Raw genomic sequence first — 27950 nt, 5'->3', positions numbered from 1 at the left:
TTGCATTCAGGGACCAACAGATGTATTAAAGTTACCTGATTTCCTTATGTTTGATTGCTAAAATAGTGTCTGGATTTTTCCCTCAAACAAACTTCTTGTAAGTGAAAGCGAGTTCTAAACGCTGTAACACCAAGGGAGTTATTTGAGAAGCAAATGACTAAGGCAAGAAAATCCAGATGACACTTCTGAGCTTCCTATTTAAACGATTTATAGGAATTCATACCACTTGAAAAAGGCTCATGGGAAAAAAAAAAAAAATCAGATTTACATCTTAATTGCTGTAAGAAAAAAAAAAACTTTAAGAAATGGGATCATCAGGATGACAATTATTCATATAAGCTGAGAAATGGGTTCTCACTGGAGAAGCACTGAGATCACAGCTGCCTCTTGGTTAGCTCCTGTTGGGTCAGGTCCTGTACAGAGAGGAAACAAAGGTGGCACCTGGTCTTAAGTTTGGATCTATGCAGGGACTGTCCCTTTGTTAGTCTTTCTAGGCCTCTGGCTGCAGAGAAAGCAAGCTGTCTTAGCAGTCCTGCCTCACTGAGCAGCCCTGCACAGAAGTTACAGACATTTCCTTTCTTTAACACTCATTTTGAAGGAACATGTGCTTTCCACACATGAGGGCCCTCAGCCATACCCCACTCAACTGCATACAGCTGCAACACTTTGCAGGAACATTTCAGCATTTGTCAGCCAGTTTAGTACTGGCTCTCAGTTTTGCCTCAGATTTCTATAAGGAATACTAACATAAGGAGTTAGGCAGAATTGAGGACATAAAAGTGTTTAAGTAAATATATCCAAAAAATATTCTTGTTTTTTAATTTAAGAAACAAAACACAAGTTATAAACAAATAAAATTATAAAATATACATAATACAATATTGGTTGCAAGTCAAAAGAACAGATTATCTTCTGAGATATGAGATTTTTAAAAAGCCGAAATAAAATTATCTTAAGATTTTTTGACAAGTAAGCTTAGAAACACAGGAAGATGACAAGCTTGTCTGAACACAAAGGAGAAAGGCCTGGATGTATTCACATCTCACAGGCTGTTATCAGTGGGCTGGACTGCAGAAACCGTGATAACAAATAGGGTAAATGCCAGCCTCAACTAGTCCGCTACCCAGTCAGTGCTACATGGGCCAACATGCAATCACTCGCAGGAACAATTTTTTCTAGTGCATCAAGCCCAATTTTTTAAAAACACTGGAATTGATACAGTTAACCATCACTGCTCCTGGAAGATGAATGCCTTAGTCTATTAAATATTTCACAACGGTTAACCTGAACTACCTGTGCTTGCGTTTATACCCACATAAGTACATCTTACACTCATTTTAGCTCAGCCTCCCCCTAACTCAGTTATAATCTCCACTCTAAAAGAGCATCTGCTAAAGCTACACTTTTTTTATCCCCCCCAAATAGTCTTTCATTTCCTTAATTGTGTGTCACTATCTACATCTTCAGTTCAAGTCTTCCTGGTGCCAAGGTGTCCAAAAGCAAACAGCACTGCAGCAGCGCGTTCTAGAATACACCAGATTCCCCTGATCCAGTAATTCTGTATTCAGCCCCAGATTCTTCCTATAATTGTATAATAAGCCTGAATCCCAGTTTTTGGTCCATTATCCCTTTTTCCCCCTTCCTCCTATTGCTGGTTTTCAAGCACATACCTCCCAGTAGGGAGGTAGGGAGAGTTACGGAGACTCCTAATTTAAAAGTTGATCCCACTAACTGCTCAGTTATTCCACTTGATTTCTGAATGGCCATGGAAATGCAGTTGTAAATGAGTGAATGAGCAGCAAAAGAAAAAAAAAAATCTCCCGAGACATGTATCAACCAGGTAGAGACAGCCCTAACTGAGCTGAAGTTTAAGGCACACATCTTTAACACAGTATTTACAACAAAATATTTAAAATGTGTATTAAAATGGCAATGCAGATTGTGCCATGTTATCTAAATCTATTTTCCAAACCCTGGCCGTGACTTTTATCCAGTGCAATAGAACCAGTGGAGCTGGAGGACATTTTGAAGGCACAAGTGGATGAGCCACAATAATTTTTCTGCCATCCATCAGTGAGGACTCAGTGTAATACATGTCCCCCCAAGGAACAGAACTACTGCCTGTTCTTTCACAGGGGCAGCTAATATTAGCTGCTTCTCTCCACAGAGATTGGAAGCAACGTTACCAGTCTGCTGGGCAATCCTGCCTCCTAGCAGCAGACAGGAAGATCCCACCAGTAAGTCATTTATAATACAAGGACAAGGATGGTGCAGGGAACACAATTTCAGCACTGTGCATGGTACCACCTTCTATCCCTGTATTTCAAATTGAGCAGGTCACAGATAGAGCCTAACAGTGCTCCAAAGATTGGCCAACGTCCATCACCTCAGCTGGATACCCCCAGTCAGAGCTCCGTTGAATGTCCTGGAAAAACAGCTGCTGCTGGAGGCTCTTTAGACTGTTCAAGACCTCTGGAGAGAGTTCATGGAAGACCACTTGTTTTTCCTGATCCTCCTCCTCTTCTTCCTCTTCCTCCTCCTCCTCCACAAGGTCATCAGGAGGCAGAGGAGAACATCTAGAGATGTAGCCCTGGTCTGACTGCACTGACTGTCTTTGGTCTTTGCATTGGTCATCAAAGACCAGCTGGTGTTGCTTGTCAGCCTCCTCTTGGCAGAGAGGTGGCTCTGAAGAAATGACGCTCTGCTGATAAAGAGAATACATGATTCCATTCAGATGGTGTCTCAGTTCACCTGAGAGATTTGCAGGACTCTGGTCATCTGTTGCTGAAACTTCAGAGTCACTGTGGAGGATAATGTTATTCCTCATTGGAAAGCTTGTCTCCAGAAGAGGAACTCCTTCCATACAGTCCTCATTACTCAGCACATGATGACCAAGTATATTTCTATCTTCAATGGAAGAGACTGGCTCCAGTACCTGAACTAGAGGAGCCTCATCCATAGGAAGGACCATAGTCTGAGAAGTTGGATCCCCACAAGGATTAAGTTGAGGTTGCAGTTTACAGCCTCTACTTTCACCTTCATGCATGTGGAGGTTGATGACATAACAACAGTTCGGGTCAGGCTCCCGTAGGTGCAGCTGGTGTTTCACAATTCCACCCGGTTCACTTAGCAATGAATCCACCTGGCTCTCTCTGTTTAGGGACTGCAACTCTTCATCATTATCCAAGCAGATGGTTTCACTCTCAAACCAGTCTGGGTGCTCCATCTGCCAGTTCTTGAACTTTTGTACTGCCTCTTTCAACTTCCTCCCACTAGGGGTATCGATGTAATTTTCAGCTGTGATTTCCCGGATTCGATGGATGCGCCCAGGTTCAAACTTCTCCAAGTCCTGAATCCGAAAATAAATATCCTCAAACTTTTCCATCAGTTGGTACCTGGATGTGACGTTGAACAGATCAGGTATATCTTTCTCACTACTTATCCCCTCAAAATAGCAGACTATATACATTCCAAAACAGGCTGGCTTCTTGAAATCTGGCAGGATCAAATTCAAGGCTGGGGTGAACAGGTCTCCCATTGGCTTTTGCTGGTCTTGCTTGAGACACACAGGCTCGCTCCCAAGCATGGCCTGCCATTTGGCCTGAGTGCCCCGTGAACATAAGATGATGATCTTTGAAGATAGGTCTTCCATTTCCTTCTTCTGTCGAGTAAGCCAGGGTAATGCCCCTAATTCTGAGATCTGATGATCTTCTAGCAGATCTAATGCTACAGCAGTGCCACAGACCGTCATCAGAAACTCTGCAAACTTCAGCACCACATCCACGTACAGCAGGTGATCAGCAGAGTACACAATCCAAACCTTCCGGGGCTTCAAGGGTGGCAAAGGAAGGTCGGTATATGGTGCTGCTGAAAGACAGAAAAATATTCATCCCAGCCACATTCCTGAAATTGTAATGGTGTAAGCCAGCAGCAATCAACATAGGAGAATATTAACAAAAGGTTCTATCAGCTACAAGTTTGGAAGCTATTTTGGCAACATATGCAGACAACGTCTCATTGTAGAAATTTAATATGAAAGTCGAGACAGTGGAGCTGTGATTTGTAATAATGCCTGGATGGTTCATGGAATTTCATCACACAAAAGTAATACACCAGCTTCAAGAGGCTTACAAATGTAGATATATTCTCTGCTGGAGAGCTGAGTGCACCCACCCCAAAACAATCTCCTATTGCTATGGCTTAGATGATTAGCAAAGGTTCTTTTGCCAGTACAGCCTCAGCTGGGTCAAAAGCCTCATCACTTTACAAAGCAGTTATATCCCATCTGGCAGCTACAGCATTCCAAATTCCATATACAAAGTTTCTTTTAGCTAAACAGGAAGATCCTAAGGCTACCTTTTGGTTTTTAAGAAGCACCTATAGAGTAGTAGAGCCTATGAAAGCCCCTTCTGGAGAATTGTGTGAGACTTCCAGAACGCATTACATGTGCTTGATAAAACAGAGGCAGGACATCTTACCAGTTTGCAAACCATTGTGGTTGCATTTCCCTCGCCAGTGTCCTGGAAGAGACAGAAAGTAACTGTCAGTTCTGAAAACATGAAATAAGATTAAACCCTTAAAATGACAACACCTTCCAAAGATTAGCTTAAAAAAAAAAAAAACCTTTAACTGTGCAGGGATAAAACCATGGGAAGGGAGAAGCCTAATTAAAAAAAATACTAAATTAATAAAGACTCTTCTGCAGCCAATTTTGCTATGTAATTTACTACATTTTTCCTTTGAAAGGAGAAGGAATGCACTCAAAACCAATTTTCTTCATCTTCCCCAGATCCAGCCAGCCTCAAGAAGTACAGAACCCCCAATTGTTCTGCTACCTCTCCTTAAGGAGAACAGGCTTTTTTAAAGATAGCTTTTTCTTAAGAGGCTTCTCTGAAGAGGCAACTAAAATACCTATAAGATGTAGGTAGGGACAAGTTTGATGTTAAGAAATTTTCCAAAAAGATTTCCAATTACTCCTCTCTGGTAAAAACAAACAAACAAACAAACAAACAAACAACAACAAACAAAACCCAAACAAAACACCAAAATAGTGAGTTGCACAGTTTCCCTGTGATAACAGCCTCATGGTTGCAGCACAAAAGACTAGGAATTAGTCCTTAAGCACCCAATTTTCCAACCCGTTTAATGTCAGCCTCTGTGTCCTGTTTTTCTTCTTCCATCTTAATTGAAAAACACTATTTAAGCTCAAAATAGTATAAAAATGAATATTGTAGACACTTTGGGGGACAGGGGAAAGACTACAGTCTGGACAAACAGGAAGCTTCTATCCTGCAAAACTCTTATGCAATGCAGGAGAAAAACAAATGGAAAAGATATCTGTAGCAATCTGCAGGAAACAAATGGCTGAACTATGAAGTTCCTTTTTCCCCTCAGGAGCTCTGAAGTGCTATGAAAATGGAGCGTCAGACAGCATAACCCATGGAAGGCTTTACTTAACTAGGTGGATGGTATTAGGATGTTACAAGTCCTATGATGTAAAAACAGAAGGAGGTGTTTATATAGGCATTATCTCAGTGGCAAGACATCAGAACAGCAAGGAAGAAAACAGCAATAGGAATAGGTACAGAGGTAGGAAAATACAGTTTTAGCATTGAATCTTTTCTTCCTAGCTGGTATGAGTCTTACCTGCTCGTTTTTTGGTCATACAAATCACACCTGCTATGACTGATCCCACCAGTAACACACAGATCCCAGTGATACACCAGTAGAGCCATATAATCATATCACCTGCAGTATAAGAATAGTGCTCAGACATTGCTTTACACAAATAGAATTTCACCAAAGAACAGAAGTTTCTTGAGCAGCATGGGCCAAGGGAGAAGGACCCTGGCTCTGCCCAAAACCACAGGTGGTCCAGCACTTCCTCCTTACAACATATCACAGTCACTTCTCAAAATGAATTCCTGCTTTCGTGATGATGCTCTACACCATAAACTTGCTCCACAAAGAACCATATGTGCAGCACACCGAAAACACAGATCAATAACCTTCCTCTAAATAGCAGTGTTTATCCAGCTTTGACAGGCATGCCATCCATGTCCTGCCTGTTCATGTAATCTATCTTAAAAATAAAATCATCACGATTTTGGGTGATGTAGTTTTTTTTTCAATCTAGAGGTGTTTTTTTCTTTTTAAATCTTGGGCAAACTAGCTCCTTACAGGTGTTCTTGCAGTGTCATGGTTTAAGCCCACCCAGCAACAAAGCACCACGAAGCTGCTCCCTCACTCCTCCCACCCGGGTGGGATGAAGAGGAGAAAATATAAAAAAAAACCACTTGTGGGTCAAGACATGGACCAGGGAAGGATCACTCACCACTTATGGTCACAGGCAAGACAGACTCAACTTGGGGATAAACAAAATCAATTGAACTTACTACCAATCAAACCAAAACAAGGATAATGAGAAGTAAACCCAAATCTTATAACACCTTCCCCCCACCCCTCCTTCCTTCCCAGCTCAACTCCTCTCCCAGTTTTCTCTCCCTCCTCCCCCTGCGGAATGGGGATTGCAGTCAGTTCATCACACGCTGTCTCTGCCGCTCCTTCCTCCTCAGGGGGAGGACTCCTCACTCTTCCCCTGCTCCACCGTGGGGTCCCTCCCACGGGAGACAGTCCTCCATGAACTTCTCCGGCATGGGTCCTTTCCATGGGCTGATCTTCAGTCACAGCCTGCTCCAGCACGGGCTTTCCTATGGAGTCATGGCCATCTTCGGGGGCATCCACCTGCACTGGCGTGGGGTCCTCCCCGGGCTGCAGGTGGGCATCTGCTCCCCCGCTCCCCTCCACGGGCTGGGGGGGACAGCCTGCCGTCTGTCTCACCACAGGCTGCAGGGGCATCCTCTCCTTCTTCACTGACCTTGCTGTCTGCACAGGGGTTTCTCTCACATTCTGATCCCTCTACTCACTGCAGGTTCCCCTCTTAAACACATTATCCCAGAGGCACTACTACCACTGTTGCTGATCAGGTTGGCCTTGGTCGGAGGTGGGTCTGACTTGGAGCCGGGGAAGCTTCCAGCAGCTTCTCACAGGAGCTACCCCTGTAGCCCCCCCTCCCCCACTACTAAAACCCCACCACACAAACCCAAAATGTGCAGCCAAAAAAAATGATGTCAAATCATTATGCACATGATTTATCTTGACATTCATAAAAATGAATATATGCAAGCTATTCTCTCCAAAAGCTGCTTTATATTATGCAAATTTTTTAACACCGAGCAAAGTGACAGAAAGTATTTTATATTAAGACTCTTCTTGTCAAAACTGTTTCTCAAAGAATTTTATGCAAGTGAAGTACGTCTAAAAAAATTTCTCTTTAAGGTTCACACTGCATACAAATACTTGCTTCGTTAAATCAGTGAAGTAACTCTTAACACAATTCATTCTGAACTCAGTGTTACAAGGGGACATTTCCTGCCCATCGGGTCATTCCCAGGGAGAATCATTTGTTATTCTATATGACAGGAAAAAAGCAGCAAAAAAGTTTCAGGTTATTGCAAGAACTTCTTACCTGATGGGTCTGTACCTGCAAAAGAAAAGAGTTACATTAAAAATTCAGCTCTCATCTGCAAGACAATGGGAATCTAATTTACAGAAAAGCAGTTCTCACTTGGAGCTGGTGAACATGGGATGAAAGCAGAGTGTCTCAGGCAGTCTGTGTCACAGTTTGCAAAGAATGGCTGAATCTGCAGTTGAAATAAATTCAGAAAACAGAAGCTATACTTAAAAGCAAGTTTGTTTCCCACTTTACTTTCCCCCTGCCTCGACATTCCCTGTATTTTAGCACAGGGACACAGAATTCCCACTTCCCTTCAGAAAACAAGATTCATCAAGAATTCTTACACAATACATTAAGGCAGCATTGAGCTCCTGAGGTTTTACCCTTGCCATTCCCACTCCATAGTCTCTGACCTGGCAACCCTATACTAAAGAAAAGCCACTGTCTACAGAGAATACCCATATAAAAAAAATTGTTCTTTCAGCCATAATCATTATTTCCCTGATCTATGTAATTAGGGATTAACCAATCTCAGAACAAAACATTGTGCAAAGACCCCATAACATTCCTAAGCTGCTCATTGCCTTGTTGGTGAAGGAAGGACATAGGGACAACAGTGAGATCCTACCTGTATTTTGTAGTTGCAGCAAGCTCTTATGTTCTTCTCTATTTTGATTGTGACATTCACTTGCTGTTGTAGTCCACCCTGCAGAAATCAGATGCAAGTTATAAGGGAAGGAAGAAAACGGAATGGAAGCAGGAAAAAAGAAAAGGAGTTGACGTGAGAATATAGAGTGGTCCAAAGAAGCAGATTTTTTTTTTTTTTTTTGAACAAGAATCCCACAGAGAACAAAATGGATAATTGGTCTGGCCACCATCACTGCAAGTGTCCTGTGTGACCGACACTGTAATAGAATTAAGACAGCAGGCTAAGGTTGCACAGGTAACAGGAAACAATTAAGGATGCACACAGTATAACTTCAAATGTGTTAACTTAAACTTACAGTTTCTTAACAATGTAAATATCTTCAGTTATTTAGTGTGTAAATATGAACAAGCTTCCTTGCTTAATTAAAAACAGCTGTCAGCACTGCTGCTTCTGACACTAGAACAGACAAATAAGTTGCCCTTGTTACCTGCCGTATACAATCAGTATCATGATAATCTAAATATATTCTTTACAATGATTAGCAGATACATACTCCAGAATGAGCTATATTCCCCTTTACCAGGGAAATATGCACACAGCTGTACCAGCTACGTCAGTATAACTTAATAAGTATCAGTGCATGCAGTATGAAGGGTTTTAAGTGTGGAAAGAAGGGAAAGATTAAATAAACTGAACACCAATATATCTGCCCTCCCCCAAGGAAGGGTGGAGACTGGTACCAAATATTCAGCATTTCTCCCCTCTCAGATGCCTGAAGGAGAACATGTCTTATGTCAGAAGACACTCTGGATCTACTTTGAACTTCTGAACAATACAGGCTGTAAGACCTACAGGAATCAATTCTCAGTTTGATTGAAACATCTGTTACAAACCCACTCATTCTTGATCTAAAAAAATTTAATTAACACGCCTCCCCCCTGCCATCACATTTGATGAACTACTTCAATGATTTATTGAAACTTTGCATCTCAATTTTGGTTGATTTATTTAGTCTTATCCCCCAGGCATTGGCTTGACAAAGGTAATAAAAGCCCAGATAGTAAAATATCAAATTTTGGTTTTCTTTGCAGATGTTTACAGACTGCATTATAAAAACCTCTTTCTGATCTTTTATCCACCAAATTCCTGAAATAAAGTTCCTCTTTCCAAAGGCAATTAAAAAACTGTGAAAATAACTCCTTGAAAAATTGATGTTCAAGTGCATTTGTTACATCTCCTACATCATGGCTCCAAGTCCTTGTTTAGCAACCATTAAATATTTGTCTAAATTACCACAGAGGGTATCATTTAGGAAGGTAATTACCTCAGTGAAATCATGTGTGATCATTTTACACTTCTTTTCATTCAGGAAACTGGCCACATGAATTTGGTATCGGGCTGACTCCATCCATGGGTTAAAGCTCACAAGCAGAGTTGTATCATCTAGACTTTTACCTTGGATCCTGGGCTCCCACAAGCTACCTGGAAGTATTGCAGAGATTTCCAAGTTTCTCAACTGTCAAATATTTCAACAGAGCACCCATGTCTACATGACTCAAACAGAAAAATTTTTACCTGTCTTTATACATGGGATGGTTCTTTTCATCAGAGAGTCCTTGCAGTCTGCAAGAAAGACCACCAGTGACTAGTCAGAAACATTGTACTTCCATTTAGGAAAAAACACCCATTTTCTTATCAGAAGCTAGACACCTCACCAAGCCCTCCTTGATGAGTAGAGACCTTTGTTCTAAAGCAGTAGCAAAATTCTGCAGCAGAATAGCATTCATTTCCAGTGTATAGACTAGTCCCTCCACTGAAGTTATGGTGTTTTTTTTTTTTTTTTTTTTTTTCCGGAACTGAGATAATTTATAATAAAAGACTGAAAATATATGATACTTATTGTAACAGTAATATTTGACAACCCTTGCTAATGTAAGACTTGTGCAGAGAGGGTCATAGTGGAATTAAAACTTCATATTGATCTCTGGATTTTGAGAGCACCACAGCGATAGATTCCTCCAAAAGCATTCTGCCCCAGGAAAACTAGGAGGCTGGAATCTTTCTTGATCCCAAAACACTTTTCCACATTTATAATTCTCTTTGCTTCATTTCGCAGAGTGGCCCTGCTCTTTGGGACTTTCTTCAGAGTCAAATCCAGAGTTACATATTCAACATCTAACAATGTGAGATTTACAAGCTTCAGCCTAAACTATGTCTCTCCTCCAAGGTTTAGACAAAGGAAAAGGAACAATTCCCTGCTTAAACAGTTGAAATAAAACATTGCATATCTTAAATTTCCAACTTTCAAAGTTGGAAAATTTACAGTGCCCCTGTAATTCACAAGTAAGGTCTAATCAGCAAAGCTCCCTGTAACTCCTGAGCTTGACACAATGCATTAGTTTTCTGAAGAACAGTGGAGTACAAAAGCCAGGAAGTTCTTAGAGTGACCAGGTATAAGAAAGGATAAAAGGGCTGAAAACCAAGTGCCCCCCTTTCCTTTTCCAGCTTACGTGAACTGAAACATGACAAACTTTGCAATTTTGTGACTACAGAGTCACATTGACAACTATAAGCAAGTTAAGAAGAAAATTATGAATCAGTTTAAGCTCTGTATTGAGTGTCAAATATTTATAAACTAGTCAGTGCAGGCAGAGGGTACTGCAAATGCTCAGCATCTTTGGGGAAAACAATAAAAATTCTTTTTAGTTATAGGAAAATTTTCACATACACAAGAAAGGGTCAGGCACTCAGCTCTATCAAATTTCTTGGTAAATTATGCCTAACTGTACTTTAGAAATCAAACTTCACAAGTCTAAGATTTAATACTAGAAGCCAAACTTCACTCCTTCTGATTTGGAAATTCTGATCTGTGCTTCCAGCTTCCATAAGCAGAGTGGCAACTTCAAAATATTTCAAATTAAGTAAAAACAGCAGTGATAGCCTGCAGAGAGCATGAAAGGCTACTCTACAGCCCCATTCACGTAGATGAAATATCTTTGTGCTTGCTCCACTGATGAGCATTTCAGCAACAAAATCCAGATGTAACTTACCTTCAAACAGCCCCTCAGAGGGGCATCTATACTAGTTTTCAGGTTTAACTACGAATATCTCTTTAACCATCGCTGTAGCAGAATTCTCAACAAGGTAAAAATGCAATTTCTCAGAAATCAGGGGCCCAAGTCCAAGGCTTTGTCCAGCTTTCTAGAGAGCATATTAAAAATTTTTATAGCACTATCTTCCATGTAGGAACTACAATCAACCACAATCAAAGGCTCTGTCCTTCACAGAATAGTCCCTCCACATGCACCTTATTCCAAGCAGAGATTTGGCAAACTTTGGGACACGGGATCCCAGAAACAAGAGCGGTGACTTGTAGCACAAATGATACATGCATTTTGGATATATACCACAAGGGTATTGTAGATAAGGCTAGCACCATGGACTTTCTAAACAGCAATATTCAGAAAGGACAACAGGTTTTTATAATATCGCCACCCTATTGCCAAACTTGCTCACAGTTCATGGATCTGGTCTGGAAAACAACCCCAACCCACAGGACCACAAGCTATCACAGTCCTAAGCTCAAGGCCTAAGTGAACTAGAGCACCTCTTACCAGGCATTGTGAGAGACATGGACTTGCAGTTGTAGTCTCCATCTACAGCCAGTTTGGGCAGGTGGTAGACAGTCACTTGGTAAGTCTGGCCAGGTTCCACTTCAAAACGGTCAAAAGTGAAATTCCACTGAAAACAAAACACATTCACAAGGACTTAAAACAAGAATGTTGCTCTATAAAGGCACTGAAATTAACAGCTGACTTGGCCCTGTTCCACTGTGTTCCCTCATCCCATATGACCCCTTTTCTGAAGCCTGACAAAAAAAAAAAAATGAAACTCAAGTGTATTAAATGTACCAGTCCCTTGGTCAGTCCCAAATTCTTTTGTTTGGAATGAGAAAACTACAGTTATTTCTTGGGATCTTTGAGCTGATACAACAGTCTTATGCCAAACAACTGTGTGGAGTTTCCACTAAATTACATTCTGAACTGAAAGGAGATTAGGCTAAAATATGCAGGTTTGAGACTGAAATTTTAACCCACTATGAAACTTGTAGTACTGTGCAAGTGCTAAGCATTTAGAATTGCACTTATACATATATAGTTCTTTACCTAGCCATTCCATATATATTTTCTTAAATCTATACTGTTTTCTGCATCAGCAATGCTGTGCAAATTCTGGAGGAGGTACTGGCTCCAGATGGCAAGCTGAGTATGGCCGAATTCTGCGTGGTAAGCAACGAACTCCAGATTCCTATTGTTCATAAAGGGAGCTGTAGATGATAAGCACTTTTCTGACAAGTTTCCTAGACTAAGGGTAAGTTGAAAGATCACCCCCAAGGTTGGTGCATTCCTCCACAGCAAGGGAGTACAAGAAAGAAGTGCAAGTAAAAGGAAGGGTTGAGTTAAAAAGGCTATAAATGTCACGCCTGTCAAGCAGAATGCAAAACCTCCTACAATTATTTGCTTTAAGCAACATCCAGAACGATGACATGTGCTAGGCACTGAAAGCAACAATTCTTAAAACCTGAAGAATGGGAAGAGTGAAAGACAAACCAAGATAAGTAAGCAGCTTGTACACAGTTACACACAAGTGTAAAACAAACTGGAAATGACAGCAAGTCTCAAGCCCAGTATCTTGATTGTTTCATCAACTTCTCTAACCAGTCTGTACTTTTTAATTGATAACCTTGCTGTATGACAGTGAAAGCAGAAACAAACCCATGGACTAGAAAAAGTAGTTTAGAGCCCTTTGCACTCACCCGGCCTCCATCTGGACGGACCTGAAGTGGCAAGTTGTTCTGAAAGTCAAACTGGGCACATATCTGTTGATTGCTGTTCACTTGCATCACAGCCAGCTCTGCCCCTTGGAGATAGCGGATACTAGCTGCAGGCACAGAGACAGAGAGAGATGTCTGTCTTTTCCTGTCATCTGCATGTGTAGAGGTTGCAACCCCCCCAGAGATTACCACTGTGCCTAGTCTTGTCACAGTCTTACTCCTTTGAAGTGCTGGGGATCCCAACACAAAGATACCTGGCCATGAAAAAGTGAGCGTGCAGGGTTGCCTAGCAGCACTTTCAGCTTAAAGGTTGCCCTGCACGGCAAGAACTCTATCTGTGCAAGTGAAGGGGCATAGTAGAAGGCAATTTCATTCTTCCAGACACCCTGGCAGTTCCACAGGTTCAGCGTTGTGTTTAGCTCTGCCTCTCAAGGCTGCTTCATGCAGTTTGGGCACCAAAGCAAATATGCTTTTATTTTGGTATAGACAGTCCCAATGGGAAAGTTTATAATCACAGCTACACAAAATGACAGGGTTACCCGAGTCACACCTGGTCCTACACTACTATAGCTATACTGAGATAATAACTCTATAGCCCTCAGACACAGGCCCTGCAGAAGGAAGAAATGAATGTGTTTAATTCTGTCTTGAATCAGTGCAAAACCATGGACAAGAGCATGCAAAGGAAACTCCATATACAAACAATCAAAGATATTTGGAGAAAACTTGACTTACTGGTACTCATTTTGGCTCCAGCAATGAGACAATTACTCCTCTATCAAGACACATGTGCATATAGGAAACCTAAGTTACAAGGACTGGATTACCCAAAATGGGAAGAAGTTGCACTGGGTTAATGGCGCATAATTCATTTGTGCTCTCTCAAATTAATTCTCATTTGTTCAGTTTGTAGATGTAATTCCCCTGCATGAGACTGCTGCAGTTGTTACTATGCCTTGAAAAGGCAATGCTTGCAGTGCGAACTTCCTTTCTCCCCTCACTACTGTGGGAAAGGTGTGGGCCACTTGATTCCATTTTTATCTGCTTTTCCCATTTTAAATGTCATTATTCCATACTAGTGGAAACATTTTAGTCTTGAATACCCACCACACCCAAAGCCCCAATTCAGTCAAGAAAGATCAAAAAACGTCCCCCAAAACAAAGAAAATGAAGCAGCCAAACACCAGATTTCAAAGGTCTGCTTTCATGACTAGATCAGTGAAAGACTTCAAGTCATAATTCTACTCCTTATCCTTATGTGCTGGTTTTGGCTAGGATAGAGTTAATTTCCTTCACAGCAGCTGGTGTGGTGCTGTGTTTTGGATTTGTGACCAAAACAATGTTGATAACACAGGGATGTTTTAGCTATTACTGAACAGTGCTTACACAGCATCAAGGCCTTTTATGTTTCTTACACTGCTCTCCCCAAGCAGGTAGGCTGGGGGGGGGGGGCACAAGGAGCTGGGAGGGGACACAGCCAGGACAGCTGACCCCAACTGACCCAAGGGATATCCCAGCCCATAGGACGTCACGCTCAGCATATAAAGCTGGGGGAAGAAGAAGAAAGTGGGGGATGTTCAGAGTGATGGCGTTCTGTCTGCCCAAGAAACTGTTAGGCATGATGGAGCCCTGCTTTCCTGGAGATGGCTGAACACCTGCCTGCCCATGGGAAGTGGGGAATGAATTCCTTGGTTTGCTTTGCTTGCATGCACGGCTTTTGCTTCACCTATTAAACTGTCTTTAACTCAGCCCACGAGTTTTCTCACTTTCACCCTTCTGAATCTCTCCCCCATCCCACTGTGAGGGAGGTGAGTGAGCGGCTGCGTGGGGCTTAGTTGCTGGCTGGGGTTAAACCATGACACCTTACTAGGTCACACTTAATTCCTCTGCTCCATGTTCACATTAAACAACCACCACTTACCATCAGTGGCCACTTTCCATTCTATCCGAAGCACAGGGAGCAGTTTTCCATCTGTCTGACGGAAAACATCAGAAGAGACATGAAGACTGCTTGGAGCAGAAGGAGTCCATGGGGGAAACTTCAGCCAGCTCGCCTCCATGCAGGTACCTGTCCAGCAAATGAAAACCACTATTTAAAGCAGGGCAGAGGAAGCTGTGCTTAACTGCAGTTATGGTCTGCCCTTTGGGTCAGGGTTACTCAGAGGGCAAAACTAGGTGACAGACTGCTTCACAGTTCAGAAAGGCAGTTTTCAGCATGGAAGTACTTTAAGTTGCCTGCAATATTCTGAACTCACTCATTCTAGTAACTTACACTTCTTCTTTTCCTTAAAATCCATTAGTAATCATCACAATGTAGTCAGGCTAAACAGGTCAGGTAAGGTAAGTTTACTTAATATCTCTTGCAGCAAGTCCAGACCTTGATGCTGAAACAGACCTATGTTAGAAGACTAGTACTAAATTCCAGCCTTCCAATAAGAAGTCTGTCAGATACCCAGGGAAATTGTTCCAATAGTTAGTTACTTTGTTTAAAAACTGCCTTACTTCTAATTTGAATATACATCTGAACTTAGCTTCCAACAACTGCTTGTTATGCCTTTCATAAATTAATGAGCTATTTGGATAGAAAAATAATTTACACTAGTCTATACAGTGTTAGGGAAAACTGGTCCTGTAATCTCATCTGAAGATGAAATCAGGTATGACAGGCATTAGACAGACATGATCTACTTAGACTTTTGTAAGACATTTGACCTATCAGATCTATTAAAAATAGCATGGTCAGGCTCTCCAAAGTACACTTTCAGTGTTTTTTGCAGGGTCAGTGATAGGAACAGTGGAAAGTGGGCACTATCCCTTCTTGTAACAGCATAGTTTTAGCCTTAGGAAGCAATTAGACAGTCCTCAAATGCTCATTCTACCAAAAAATAGCTATAGAAAACCTGATAAGATTAAAGTACCTTTCAGAAAAGGGTGTACTAAGCAATAAAAAAAACAAAAACAAAACAACAAAAAAAAAACCTTTCTCCTAGAGCAGAAAAACATAACAAGAACCATAAGGCAGAATTTAAACCAAATATTCAAATAAGGAAGCATTTTAATAATGGAGCTGGAGACTGGCTTAGCTGTGTTGTCAAGCTGTATTCCAGTGGCTGTCTGCCAGTGGGAAATATGATCCAATCTGATCCCACCCAATCCCTCTCCTGCCAAAAAAGTTTAAAATCTGGTTATCTTCAGCATAGTCATCTCCCTGATCTGGCATACCAAGCATGGCTACAAAAATACTTGTACCAGTACAATACAGGGTTGAGCACTGAGGCCAAAATGAGCCTGCTTAGAACAATGCAAAAAAAGGCCAAGGATTTCTGCAGTGCCATCCAGATGCCTCCATGTACCAAATAGGTAAATAAATGCAGAACATTCTCCTTTTTTTTTTTTTTAAGAACATTATGGATAATTATACTAAAGTGTTTCAGATGCGTGCCATTGCTAAGACTTGACCCCTCACACCTGATATGTCCAATATATCTATCTGTTCAGTGGGACTTACAGTAACTCTAGTTTCCTTTCCCAATTCATAGAATCATTTAGGTTAGAAAAGACCTTTAAGATCATTGAGTTAATTCATTGGACTTTATGCCCAAAAATTTCCATTAATTGCTCTCAGCTGCACCCCTTTATGCCCCTTTTTAAAATTCTATTTCATACATTAATTTTTCATTAAGTACCATCATAGAGATAACAGCTTGTAAAGAACATTTACTGACAGACTTGTCCTAAAATTCCCATTTCTTTAAAAATTGAGCATCCCAGCTTTAAATAGAAGCTAAACAAGTTGGGTTATGTTCCACCCACGCCCCACCCCCAAACTCTTATCCTGAGAAAGACTTAACTTTCCATTCCTCTTTTAGCTGGAGCTGATTATGGATCAAACTGAAAATTCCCAAAGCAAGGCATGACAGCAGTGCTTCACTTTACATCTCTCTGTTTCTAGCAGGAAGAACTTGCTGTATGAACCCAGTTAAAAAAAAAAATGCATGATCTGATTAAAAAACGCAATGAAGAAAAAAAATTACTTACTATTTCTTACGAGGCAGTTTAAATCCTGTGGGGGGAAAGAAACAATATTAATCCCAGAATAGAAACTGGATTGACAGTAATTTGCTTCTGCTTAGTGGCAGGAGAGGTACAGGAAGAAAAAATAATTCAGCGAACAGCAACGCATACACACTGGAAGAACTAACCATCAGGAAACATTGCACAAAGTTGTTCATCAGAAAACCAAAGGACACAGGGCATGAAACCTGCTCACACCTGAACTGCATATGTGACAGCAATAGTTGCAATAATGGAAAGAAACTGGAGAGGCAAAAATGCAAGATTATGGTAGTAAAAACCTTCCAAAATCCAGGACTGTGAAAATAGAAACTGGTGTGACATGAAAGACTGCTTGAAGTAGATGGGTATGTTTTTTAAACACCATTGCTTTAAGTTACTGCTACCCAGCAGCGATCATGCTGGTAGCGCTTGCAAGGTCTAAGCCCATCTGACTGGAAGCATGAGCTCTCTGCAGCTAGGCTTGCCACTGTAGTACTGGGTTACACACTGCCTAGTGCAGGGCATCCCCTGAACAGAAAGGCTACCTCAGTACGGCAGTTACGGCTACTACATCTTTTTCCCGATGCCATGTAAGAAGCAGGGAAGGGAAAAGACAACATTTAGTAAATGCCAGGCTTGAAACTAGGATATGGTGATTTTATTTTTTAGAAATATATTTGAGAGGCAACCCATGAAGGAAAAAAAAAAAAAATATCAGAATTAGACTCTTTCATATTAAGGATAAAGATGTCCTGAATGTAAAGAAGCAACCAGAAATTACGTGGGCTCTGCCTGGTTTCCCCAGGTATGTTTCATTTATACTGGCAAGACCCCATAGTCACCAGGAAAAAGCAGGTGAGCTTGCTTGGTTAATGTGATGCAAAATCCTAGCAATAAGGAAGTCTGAAGTTTTCACTGACTTAGTAAATCAAGATGAGGGCTAGGTTTCCTCCCACTGGTTTCCTATGCCTTGACATATAAATGTGGATATTCTTATCACACTGTTGCCGCAATAACTCATTCCAGTGGAGGAGGCAAGGCAGCAGGGTTTTTAACCTCTCTGCAACTTGTTGAGGTCAACTCCAAGTGTATTTGGGGTTTAGCTTATTAACGTGGTGTAGGTTGTATTCACATTTGCAGGGATGGATGCTTGAAAGAGCCAGCTGTGCCTTTTCGGCAGTGAACATGCCCTCCAGCATGGCATGGAAAGCTAAAGTTTCACAGACGCCGAGTTGGCATGAGAGCATCACTGCCAGAGGCACAACCCTAAACCTCCCTCCACTTGCGCCCCAGCACTGCAGCCTGCCCTGTGCTGGCACAAGCACGTGTGTCACCATGCGGGCAGCTGGCTACAGCCTGAAACAGACGCAAAGGGAGGAAGGGAGGTCAGCTGCGAACCAGATCTTCTGCCCTTCTGCACCTCTGCTCCTGCTTGTACGGGAGAGGCTGGGAACAGACCACCAGGCCTGAGGAGGAAGGTGGGCGCTGCTCTTCACAGCTGTGCTGGCTCTTGTCTGCTTATAACAGGACAGAACTACATCCCGTCTTTAAAGAAGTCCTAGTGAAGGCAAAACATCACATTGCTTACTAAGCTTTCTCCCATTTGAAGGAAATACAAAGTATAAGCAATTGGTGAAATCCAGTATCATACAAGCTGTGCTGAGCAACAGATTTCAAACATAAGCAGAATTCTACTATGAAAAAAATACTTCAGACATAATGCTTACATTTCAGCTAATGTATCTGTGTTCCTACAAACCCTGAGCAAAAGCAGGCAGATTTGGCATTAAGCTTCTCATGCTTATATAAAAAATAAAACCCGAAAAATCTCTTCTGGGCTTTTGTTACACAAGTCAAAACAATACACAGGTATAAATCCAGCGTTCAGGCACCCTTTACAAGAAACACATCCACACTCCAATAAGCAGTATTACAAACATACTCAAGATATAGGTATATTGAAAAAGATTCAGTGCAACACCCAAGGTGCACAATATTGACCAACTTTATTATCATTTAGGAAACATTTCAATCAGTTCAAAGGAAGGAATCTACCTTATTGGCCACCCTGGACTTCTAAGTATACACAAATCTATATAACACTTCGCCTGAGAACTGAACTTTGGTGAAGAATTGTTTTCCTACCAGCCAGCTAGCAATGTTATATTTTTCAAAGTGAAATGATCTTTGGTGAACTAAGTTAGAACTAAGGCAACATCTCACAGTCAGAACAAATATTCTGATTACTTTTCACTGTTAATCAAAAGTTGCCTTTATAAATGAGGAGGGAAGGGGGATACACAGTGACACACTTAACCTTTCCTTGCCGTTCTTCCACTCTCTTCTCTTCCTTTGTCCCCCGACCCCCAGGTGTTAGCAGCTCACCTGCAGAAACCACCTGCCTTTCCCCTTATCTTTGCTCCTGGTCTTTTTGAAGTTTTCAGCTCACTGTTGGATCCCCAACCTCACTGCTAGGTTGTGGCACTAACAACTCTGGAAACACCCAAACAGGGTCTTGCTACATGGGAGTCTTGGGATAAGCAGCCCCAAAAGCTGCGTAGCAGTGTCCTGCGTGGGGGCAGAGAAGCTCTAACATAACCAAGAGCAAAATAAATCTAGGAACTTTATGTCAATATGTAAGGACATGTAAGAGGTACTTTTCACTATTTTTGTTGTGCTCAAAAGGTCAAACCAGCCACAACTAGGGGAATCAACTTGATCAATTTAAACATAAATACCAATTTAGTCTGAACTGTACTTTCACAATTATACTGCACCTAATCATTACTGTCAAATCCTCCATTGAGTATTTATATCTTGTCAGACTTAAGAAGAACTGGTTACAAGAATAGTTAATAGAAACTTTATTGCAACTTTGTACCTCCCATATAAGGTTCCCCCCCCAACCCTTCCACATAGCATCTGCAACCTAAATCCTTTGATAATGACAAAAACCTAGATAGCAAGCAAGCAAATGCCGATTACACCAAAATTAGCTAAACTACAATCACTGAAGAGAAAAATATAAATTGTAACTACCAGTATAGAAAAACAGATTAAGCTATGAAAAAAATTACTCCTAACAGCTCAAATGTTTAATCAGACTTTCTTAGGTAAATTATTTAGCCTGACAATACCCCTTGCATAAACAGGTGCAGTAGTTTTGGCTAGGATAGAGTTAATTTCCTTCACAGCAGCTGGTGTGGTGCTGTGTTTTGGATTTGTGACCAAAACAATGTTGATAACACAGGGATGTTTTAGCTATTACTGAACAGTGCTTACACAGCATCAAGGCCTTTTATGTTTCTTACACTGCTCTCCCCAAGCAGGTAGGCTGGGGGGGGGGGGGCACAAGGAGCTGGGAGGGGACACAGCCAGGACAGCTGACCCCAACTGACCCAAGGGATATCCCAGCCCATAGGACGTCACGCTCAGCATATAAAGCTGGGGGAAGAAGAAGAAAGTGGGGGATGTTCAGAGTGATGGCGTTCTGTCTGCCCAAGAAACTGTTAGGCATGATGGAGCCCTGCTTTCCTGGAGATGGCTGAACACCTGCCTGCCCATGGGAAGTGGGGAATGAATTCCTTGGTTTGCTTTGCTTGCATGCACGGCTTTTGCTTTACCTATTAAACTGTCCTTATCTCAATTGACAAGTTTTCTTGCTTTTGCCCTTCCAATTCTCTCCCCATCCCACCAAGGGAGAGAGTGAGCGGCTCTGTGGGGCTGAGCTACTGGCTGGGGTGAGCCCACAACAGGCAACAAAAATAATTGGCTACTAACCACGTTTTTTTGTTTGTAATTTAATGACTTCTGTTAAAACCTATCACTTAATATTCAGTCATTTTTCTTTGTTCTGTTGCAGTTATCAGTAATTACTGTAAATTGCATCATGATAAAGCTGTTATATAAATTATAAGGCATTATTTGCCTGAAGAGAAGCAACATCTGCTTTCATTTGAGTGCTGGTGTTTCTGTTTATTAGCAGATAAGACAGAGTTAAGTGAGGAAGTGCTGCATTTCCCCCTTTTTGTTTTATGATCAATATGAATATTGAACCTGCGCAGCATATAAATGGCTTCTCTCTTCCTCCAGATCTATTGTCCGAGGTAGAGTGTTCGCAATGATGTTCCCAGCATCAATGAGCCTGTGCCCTTTCCGACATCCATTAAAAAGCCAAGACCTTAATCAGGAACCATCAGTCACTTGATGAGGATTCAGAACTGAAACTCAACAATTAAGAGATCTCTTACATCTCAGCACTGGGTTTCTATGGGGACAAACAACAACGGTTTTTCTGGTGTGTCACTGTTCCCCAACCCCACTAAGGATTTTCAAGGGGCTACCTACATATGTGTTTTTCCTACCCCATGGTAGCCTGTTTACCTGCTGTGACAGTTAGCCTTTTTTTTATATGTAGCTGACTACATTGGAGTATTTTAAGCTGCCACCAGTTAGTCAAGAATTTAGCAGGTTTACCACAAGAAGCAGGGAAGGATTCTCCCACCACACGGCAGCCTGCACTAACTCAGTTGTTGGTCCACTCCCTTCCCGGTACCCAAAGCACTACAGCGATGACCTAACAAACAAAAACACCCAGAAGAACAATTCATCCAGCCAGGAAGTTCTTGCTATTGGCATAAGGAAGCAAAGATAACAGAAGGAGAAGATAAAGCCACAATACAGACAGAGATATAACAACCCCAAGAGATACCTAGAAAGCAGTCATCATGAAAACCCTCATCTCCTTTTTGGATACTGCCCAGGTGAACTGGGCTGGACTGCAGCTGAGGGCACACTTTTATACCATGAAAGTATAACTCCAGAGAATGGCATCCAAAACCCAGGAAGCAATTAAAGAAAAAGACAGTTTTGCAGTAAAAATAAGTCAACTACTTCCAGATTTGCACTGGCTACCTCCTCAGCACCAAGGACCAACCCAAAACCTTATCTGATGCATTGGCTCATTCAGAGTGCATTAACAAAGCTGTGGTCAGCAGAAGTACTTAACTGAGTTTCCCTACTTAAGCAAGCACAAATTTAGATGATACAATAGAAATAAAATTGCCACAATGATTGTTTCTGCTCACCTACATAAATCTAGAAGCATCTAAGAAGCATTGACAGAACTGAGACGTGTCTGTCCGCATACAACAGACAAGCGGGCAAATGGGAGGAGAAGGAACAAAAATGAAGAGCTCTGCAGAAAAGCTGAAGACCGAGCCCACAGTCAGGCAACTTGCTCTGCACATTATTATAGAAGGGGCTTAAATTGAGATGTTCTCTTCTCACCAGCTTTCTAGTGCCTTTCAGGCCCAACAAGCAAAGCTACAGACACAAGAGGCATAAATATGAGAACAAGACGATTGTGAGGTGATGCCCAAAACTATTATCAGCAGGACAGGCACAGTCAACTGTTCATGTTTACTTGCCATATTTTCACAGAAAGCTAAGCAACTGTTTCTTTCACTCCTTTTTCCAAGATATTTCTTGCTTTTGACATAAAAAAAGAACAGACCATATGCCCTGAAGAATCATAGGAATCTGAAAAAGAAATGGGAAACTGATTAACAGCACCATGTCATAACAATTCAATTAAATTAATAGGAGGCCAAGATTTCCCAGCAGGATTCTGTGGTAAGTAGCAAGAAACTGCCGTGAGCTGGGCAAGCATCCAGTTTTCCTTTAAAGAGCGGCTGCTGAACAGGAAGGGCTCCAGCTTTCCAAAAATCTGCCTTTCACTTATGAGCCATTCTATGTATCTTCTGAGGCTTGGCCGATTTGAAGTTTACTACAGTTTCCCTTTCCTGATCCCTTAGTTAAAAAAAGCAGAGATCAACAGGACATGAACACATTAAAGGAATAACTGTTGAAAGATGATTTGTTTAAGGCTGGTAGGAAACAACCATATTCTACAAAATTGTTTTGATTTTTTAGGCATTTTTCTCTATAGTTTCTAAGTTTTTCTCTTGCCCTCATATCAATTCTCAGCAAAATCAAATCGAAACGCAAAAGTTGAAGTTTCTTCACAAAAATAAGCTTTAAAGTTTTCTTTTTCTTATTTTGGTAGTTTTGATCACTAACTCTTTTTATGCTGAAGTTTGGTAGTTTTGATCACTAATCCTTTTTGCGCCAAGAAGTTCAGAAATATTTCAGCAGCACTAAGTGTGACCATGGTTTATGGTAACATCCTAGATAGCAAAAAGATGCCACAGAGGGGAATGAGAGAAGTCGGTCAATAGCAAATGTAAAATGAACACATTTGTAAAAGAGGGCCAGGAGAAGTCTTCCTCACATGCACCACCATCGCTCATCTTCACGAGAGATGTTACATCAATTCTTCTCCAGAGACTTTTAGTGAATATCCATCAAGCTGGTGAAATAGATTTCAAAGACCGAACTATGTACACCTGTCTGGCCCCTTAAAGATGGCAGGGTTATAAATTCCTCTAGGACACCGAGGCATGCCATATCATGAAACAGTTACGGCCCAATGACTGAACACAGTGATTAAACACTTGATGGTGAACAACCAGATGGGTATTTAAGCTGTGGGATGTTTTTCCCCTGTGCACAGAAAAAAACCCTGAACCTCACCTCCCTGCAGATGACATATTCAAATAACAGATACTAGAAAGAACTGGATTTGCAGCTGTGCTATTCAGCCTTACAGCTGAGCAGGTTTGATGGAGTGGTGGTGAATAAGGCCCATTAAGTGCACTTGTTGTCATTTTAATAAGATGAGCCGTTAATGAGCACTTAGTTTTACTTTCACAATTTACAGGTGTCTACCGATACTGATATGACACTTTCCCTCCACCACCCCATCTCCAAAAGAGCCTCTGCCACATGAGAGTTTTGCTGAAAAAACCGCTGTTGCTCACCCTGAGCTACTCTGAAGCTCAGCAAGAGCAGCACAAGCATTGTGGGTTAGAAAAAGGATGTGGGTCTTACCCACCCTGCTGAGCAACAGCTTCCCTTTTGAACCACACTGCAGTCACTCATCAGAAGGGTTACTGAACCATCCTCTGAAAACAGTGCAGCTGACAGAAAGGGAAGGAGAAATTGTTTTTGACCGTCATAACTTCAGTTGATGGTACTTTTTCCCACATGTGCCTGCAGGTTCACAATTGCTTCTAAAGAGGCTGCTCATGGGCTTAAGCCAACTCATTTTTCATAAGTCTGTCAGCATTTTATTGAAAGAAAAGGCCAAAGTAGCAGGCTTACACATTCACTGATCTATGAGCACACCCAGAGTGCGGGGCAATACATTTCCTCAGTGAAAGTTAGTGATGTACTGGTGAACCCCTCACCAAGTTACTGTGGTTCACATTCCCTAAATAAAAAAAAAATAAAAAGGTACAGCCAGGAAGACAAAGTCAGTCAAAGCCCAAGCATCCAGGGACTCACAGAAACCCTATAATGTATTACTCTCAAGCTCTTTGTGACTAACAATGTTTGGGATACCCATGGTTATGTTAGATGCCTAAGCAATATTGTAATGTCATCTTTCCCCTTTGCTAAGATTTTGCATTTTGTAACTCCACAATGCCCAGCCTAAAGTAAAATCGCAGAAGTGGCCTGTTTTCTTGGAGTATTTTTAAATAGGAGTGAAGGCAGCAGACGTCAGGTAAAACAGGGGTAAGTATATGGTCAAACACTAGGAAAGGAGGCAGAATAGACAAAGGATAGGAAACGTGTACAGGAAAGGATTATAGAAGCTTTCAACCCAAAGGACACATTTTGGTTTATGTATGTCTACAGACACATCTGACTAGCTGCCTGCGCTAGACTGCTGAAAGTGCATCATGACATACAAAACTTTTTAGCTTAGAAGACAGCTACCCATTATCCTGTTTATGCATGCACCACTATTAACAGAAATAAAAAGCAAAACCAGATCTCTTCCCCCTTCCACACACTCTTTACATGCATCTTAGAAAAAAAACATTAGCCAAAAAACACACCAAACCAAAACAAACGCCCAAAACCCCCAGAGAAAGAAAGACCAGCTAGGAGTTTGTACTTTGAGGTGCTGAGATTGGTTAGTTCACTTTTTACATAGGCACCACATCTGCGCCTCTCAATCTATATCCTCTCTGGCTCGTTTCACAGGGAGAAAAGGCAACCAAAATCTGCCTTTTCAAAATTTCAAGTACATACAATGTTTGTTTACCTACTCCTTCAGCAGAGATTCCCTGCTTCCTCCTAAAAAGCCCTCAGCTGCGAGGAACAGATTAGAACATTGAGGACATTAGGCAACCTCAGCTATTAGCAAAGACTCACATCCTGCTCAGTAACTTCGGGCAGTTTTAGCAAATCCCAGCCACGGCCCCTCACAGACGTTAGTGACCAGCGTTTCCTGGCAGCCGTCACATGGCCAGGCTAATTCTGCGGTGCTTGCAATTCTGGTTTAATATTAAGTTAATGCAGTTTCGCGCTACGTACAGTCGCTTTGATACATAAACCCACATCAACCGCAACCGAGTCCCCAAACCGTACAAAACCAAGCACCGAGTCTTAACTGAGCAGGACAGCGCGACACGAGGATGGGGCCAGCAGCAGGACCACAACGCCCACCGATGGGCCGAGGGCACCCACTGCCAGCTGCGAGAGCTCGGAGCGGGGCCGGGGGGGGGGGGGGGGACACGACACCCGTCCGCGGTCCCCGCCGGCGCCGCCGCCACCCCGCTGCCTGCCCGGGCGGTTCACCCCGCTCGCTGCCAGGCTCCGCTCCGGACCGGCGCTCGCCACTAGCTCCGCTCCGCGAGGGAGAGCGAGCTCCCCGGCCCCAGGCTCTGCCCGCCGGGGCCGTCTGCGGCCGCGGGGCCGCGGCTGGGAGTGAGGCGGCTTCGGGGCGTCCGCCCCAGAGCCCGTGCTGCTCCCCGCTCCGAAGGGAGCGGAACGGGCCCGGGCTCCGGGCCCCGACCGGGGGCACCGTGCCCGCCGCCCGACAAGCCCTTTCCCGGCAGAGCGAGACCACGCTGACGTCCGCCCCACACCCGCAGCCCCTCCACCGGGGAAGCCGCTCCCTCATCCCAACTTCCCGGCCGCTCCTCGTCCCTGCCCGGGCCCCGCGCCGCGCGGGGACGGCCGCCCGTGGGAGCCCCCCCCCTCCCCGCCCCGCGACACACGGGCGGTGAGCGGCCGTCGGCGGCGCGAGACGCCGCAGGAAGCGGGAAACACCCCTCCCTCCCGCCCCGGCCCCGCCGCCGGGCCCGGCCCGCTGCGCGTACCGCGGGGGACGCCGCCAGCCCCGTGCCCTTGCCCGGCCCCGCCGCTTGCCGGCCGGCGGGCCGGCGCCACCGAGCTCCCAGCGCTCCCGCCGCCGCCGCGCTTACCGGCTGGGAGCAGGTAAAGGGCGGCGCGGCGCCCAGCAGCAGCCGCAGGGCCGCGCCGACCGGCGAGCTGGGGAAGACGAGGAGGAGCAGCAGGGGCAGCCGCCACGGCCCCGCGCCCGCCATGGCCCCGCCGCCGCCGCCAGGGCCTCGGGGCTTCCGGGGTCCGACCTGCGCGCGGGGCGGTGCCGGCCCTCACCTGAGGAGGGGCCGCCGCGGACGGGGCGGCGCTGCGGCGGGGCGGTAGGCCGGGCCGAGCCGCGGCCCCCCCCCGCCCCTCAGGAGGCCGCCCGCCGCTTGTAACCGTTGCGTCGGTTGTTTCGCCTGCGAGGGCGCGGCCCTGAGGAGCGGGCCCGCCTGCGCTGGCGATCAGCCGCCCGGGCCTGCGCCCGGGGCAGGCGGCGGCCTCCCCTCACCTCCCGTCCCGTCCCGTCCCGTCCCGTCCCGCTTCAGGTTGCCGTGAGGCCCGAGGGACTCCTGGCGGGAGGTGCGGCCCCGCTGGGGAACAGCGGCGTGGGCAGAGGTCGGGGCCAGGGAGCCAGAGCTGGATTTGCGCGGGGTTTGTCTTCGTGCTCACGAGTAAACGGAAGGGTTCCCGAGGTCTGCGCGCTCACCCTCCCCGCTGCACGCCTCTAGCTTCAGGGAAATACCGTGAGCATTAAAAACCGACTTCGGCAGCGGTCTGCAGCTACCCAGTAAAAAACATTACAGGTGTGTGCTGTGTTTTTCCTGTCGTGGGGTTATTCTGTTTGTATCCAGCTCACAGGGGACTGCGCAAACCTTTCACTCGTTCCCGATGCTCACCGCGTTTCAGCTGTCTCACAGGTTTCACTCAGGGTTTCGCACCGTTCTTCACACTGCAGCACACCCACAGCCGGCTTTCACCCGTTTTTTGCCGTGGTTTTCACCTCATGGTTTTCCCACAAAGCTGTAGCCTGGCCCCAGGGAGCTCAGCTGGGTTTCCAGCTCAGCGAACTTTTCAGCAAAGCTGAGCCGTTTGCCCGGCTTCGACCGCCAGCTGAGAGCGCAGCGGTTTCGTACGGTTTTGTGGTGGCAAACGTCTAACTGAAGGCCTGTCTGAGCCTGGAGATAACGAGGCTTCTGACAATCGTTCTGCAATTCCAACACCTCGCGCTGATGACATCCACAGGTTTTAATCACCTCCTGGGTTCTACCATTTTGTGACACCACTAATTAACAGTAGCAGCAAAACCTGCAGTTCTGACACTTGCGTGCAAGTCGGGGAAAAAAAAAAAAAAATATATATATATACACATAATGGAAGAAAAACATTCTTTTTTCTTTAGACACTATTTTGCTCCATTTTGTACCAACGTACTTGGACTGAGTACACTATGATTTATAGTGCTGCGACAGGAAATACAGTGCTCAGCTGGCATTGCAGTGTAATTGCTTGATAACCATGGTAGAACAAATTTGTTCAATCGAAAAGTAAATGCGTGGTATGCTACTTATCATCCCATTAGCTTCGTAGCTTATGTAGATACTAATTACACTGTATTTAGGCTGCGGGCATTCATTTTTTGTTGCATACGCTTC

The 27950-nt window shown here is 43.7% G+C and overlaps 1 protein-coding gene across 5 annotated transcripts; it reads right to left on the bottom strand.

Moving 5' to 3' along the window:
* Positions 1-48: 48 nt before the first annotated feature.
* On the bottom strand, positions 49-27446 carry IL17RA (interleukin 17 receptor A). 5 transcript variants are annotated; one of them, XM_041129571.1, is made up of 13 exons: positions 27195-27446; positions 17038-17062; positions 14921-15067; positions 12982-13106; positions 11780-11906; positions 9741-9788; positions 9490-9647; positions 8145-8222; positions 7628-7703; positions 7529-7543; positions 5647-5748; positions 4479-4520; positions 49-3867 (listed from the first exon to the last, which is right to left on the bottom strand). In XM_041129571.1, the coding sequence occupies exons 3-13, from the start codon at positions 15057-15059 to the stop codon at positions 2351-2353; spliced, it is 2427 nt and encodes an 808-aa protein (XP_040985505.1). In that variant the 5' UTR covers positions 15060-15067; positions 17038-17062; positions 27195-27446; the 3' UTR covers positions 49-2350. The 5 variants fall into 5 exon arrangements, with proteins under 5 accessions (XP_040985505.1, XP_029896158.1, XP_029896157.1 ...); XM_030040298.2 differs by lacking the exon at positions 27195-27446 and adding an exon at positions 26394-26641 and having other exon boundaries at positions 49-3864; XM_030040297.2 differs by lacking the exon at positions 27195-27446 and adding an exon at positions 26394-26639.
* Between the last annotated feature and the right edge of the window lie 504 nt (positions 27447-27950).

Source organism: Aquila chrysaetos, chromosome 17 (assembly GCF_900496995.4).
Source record: "Aquila chrysaetos chrysaetos chromosome 17, bAquChr1.4, whole genome shotgun sequence".
NCBI lineage: Eukaryota > Metazoa > Chordata > Aves > Accipitriformes > Accipitridae > Aquila > Aquila chrysaetos.
The sequence above is the reverse complement of the archived record's forward strand: the minus strand, read 5'-3'. Positions and strand labels throughout refer to the sequence as shown.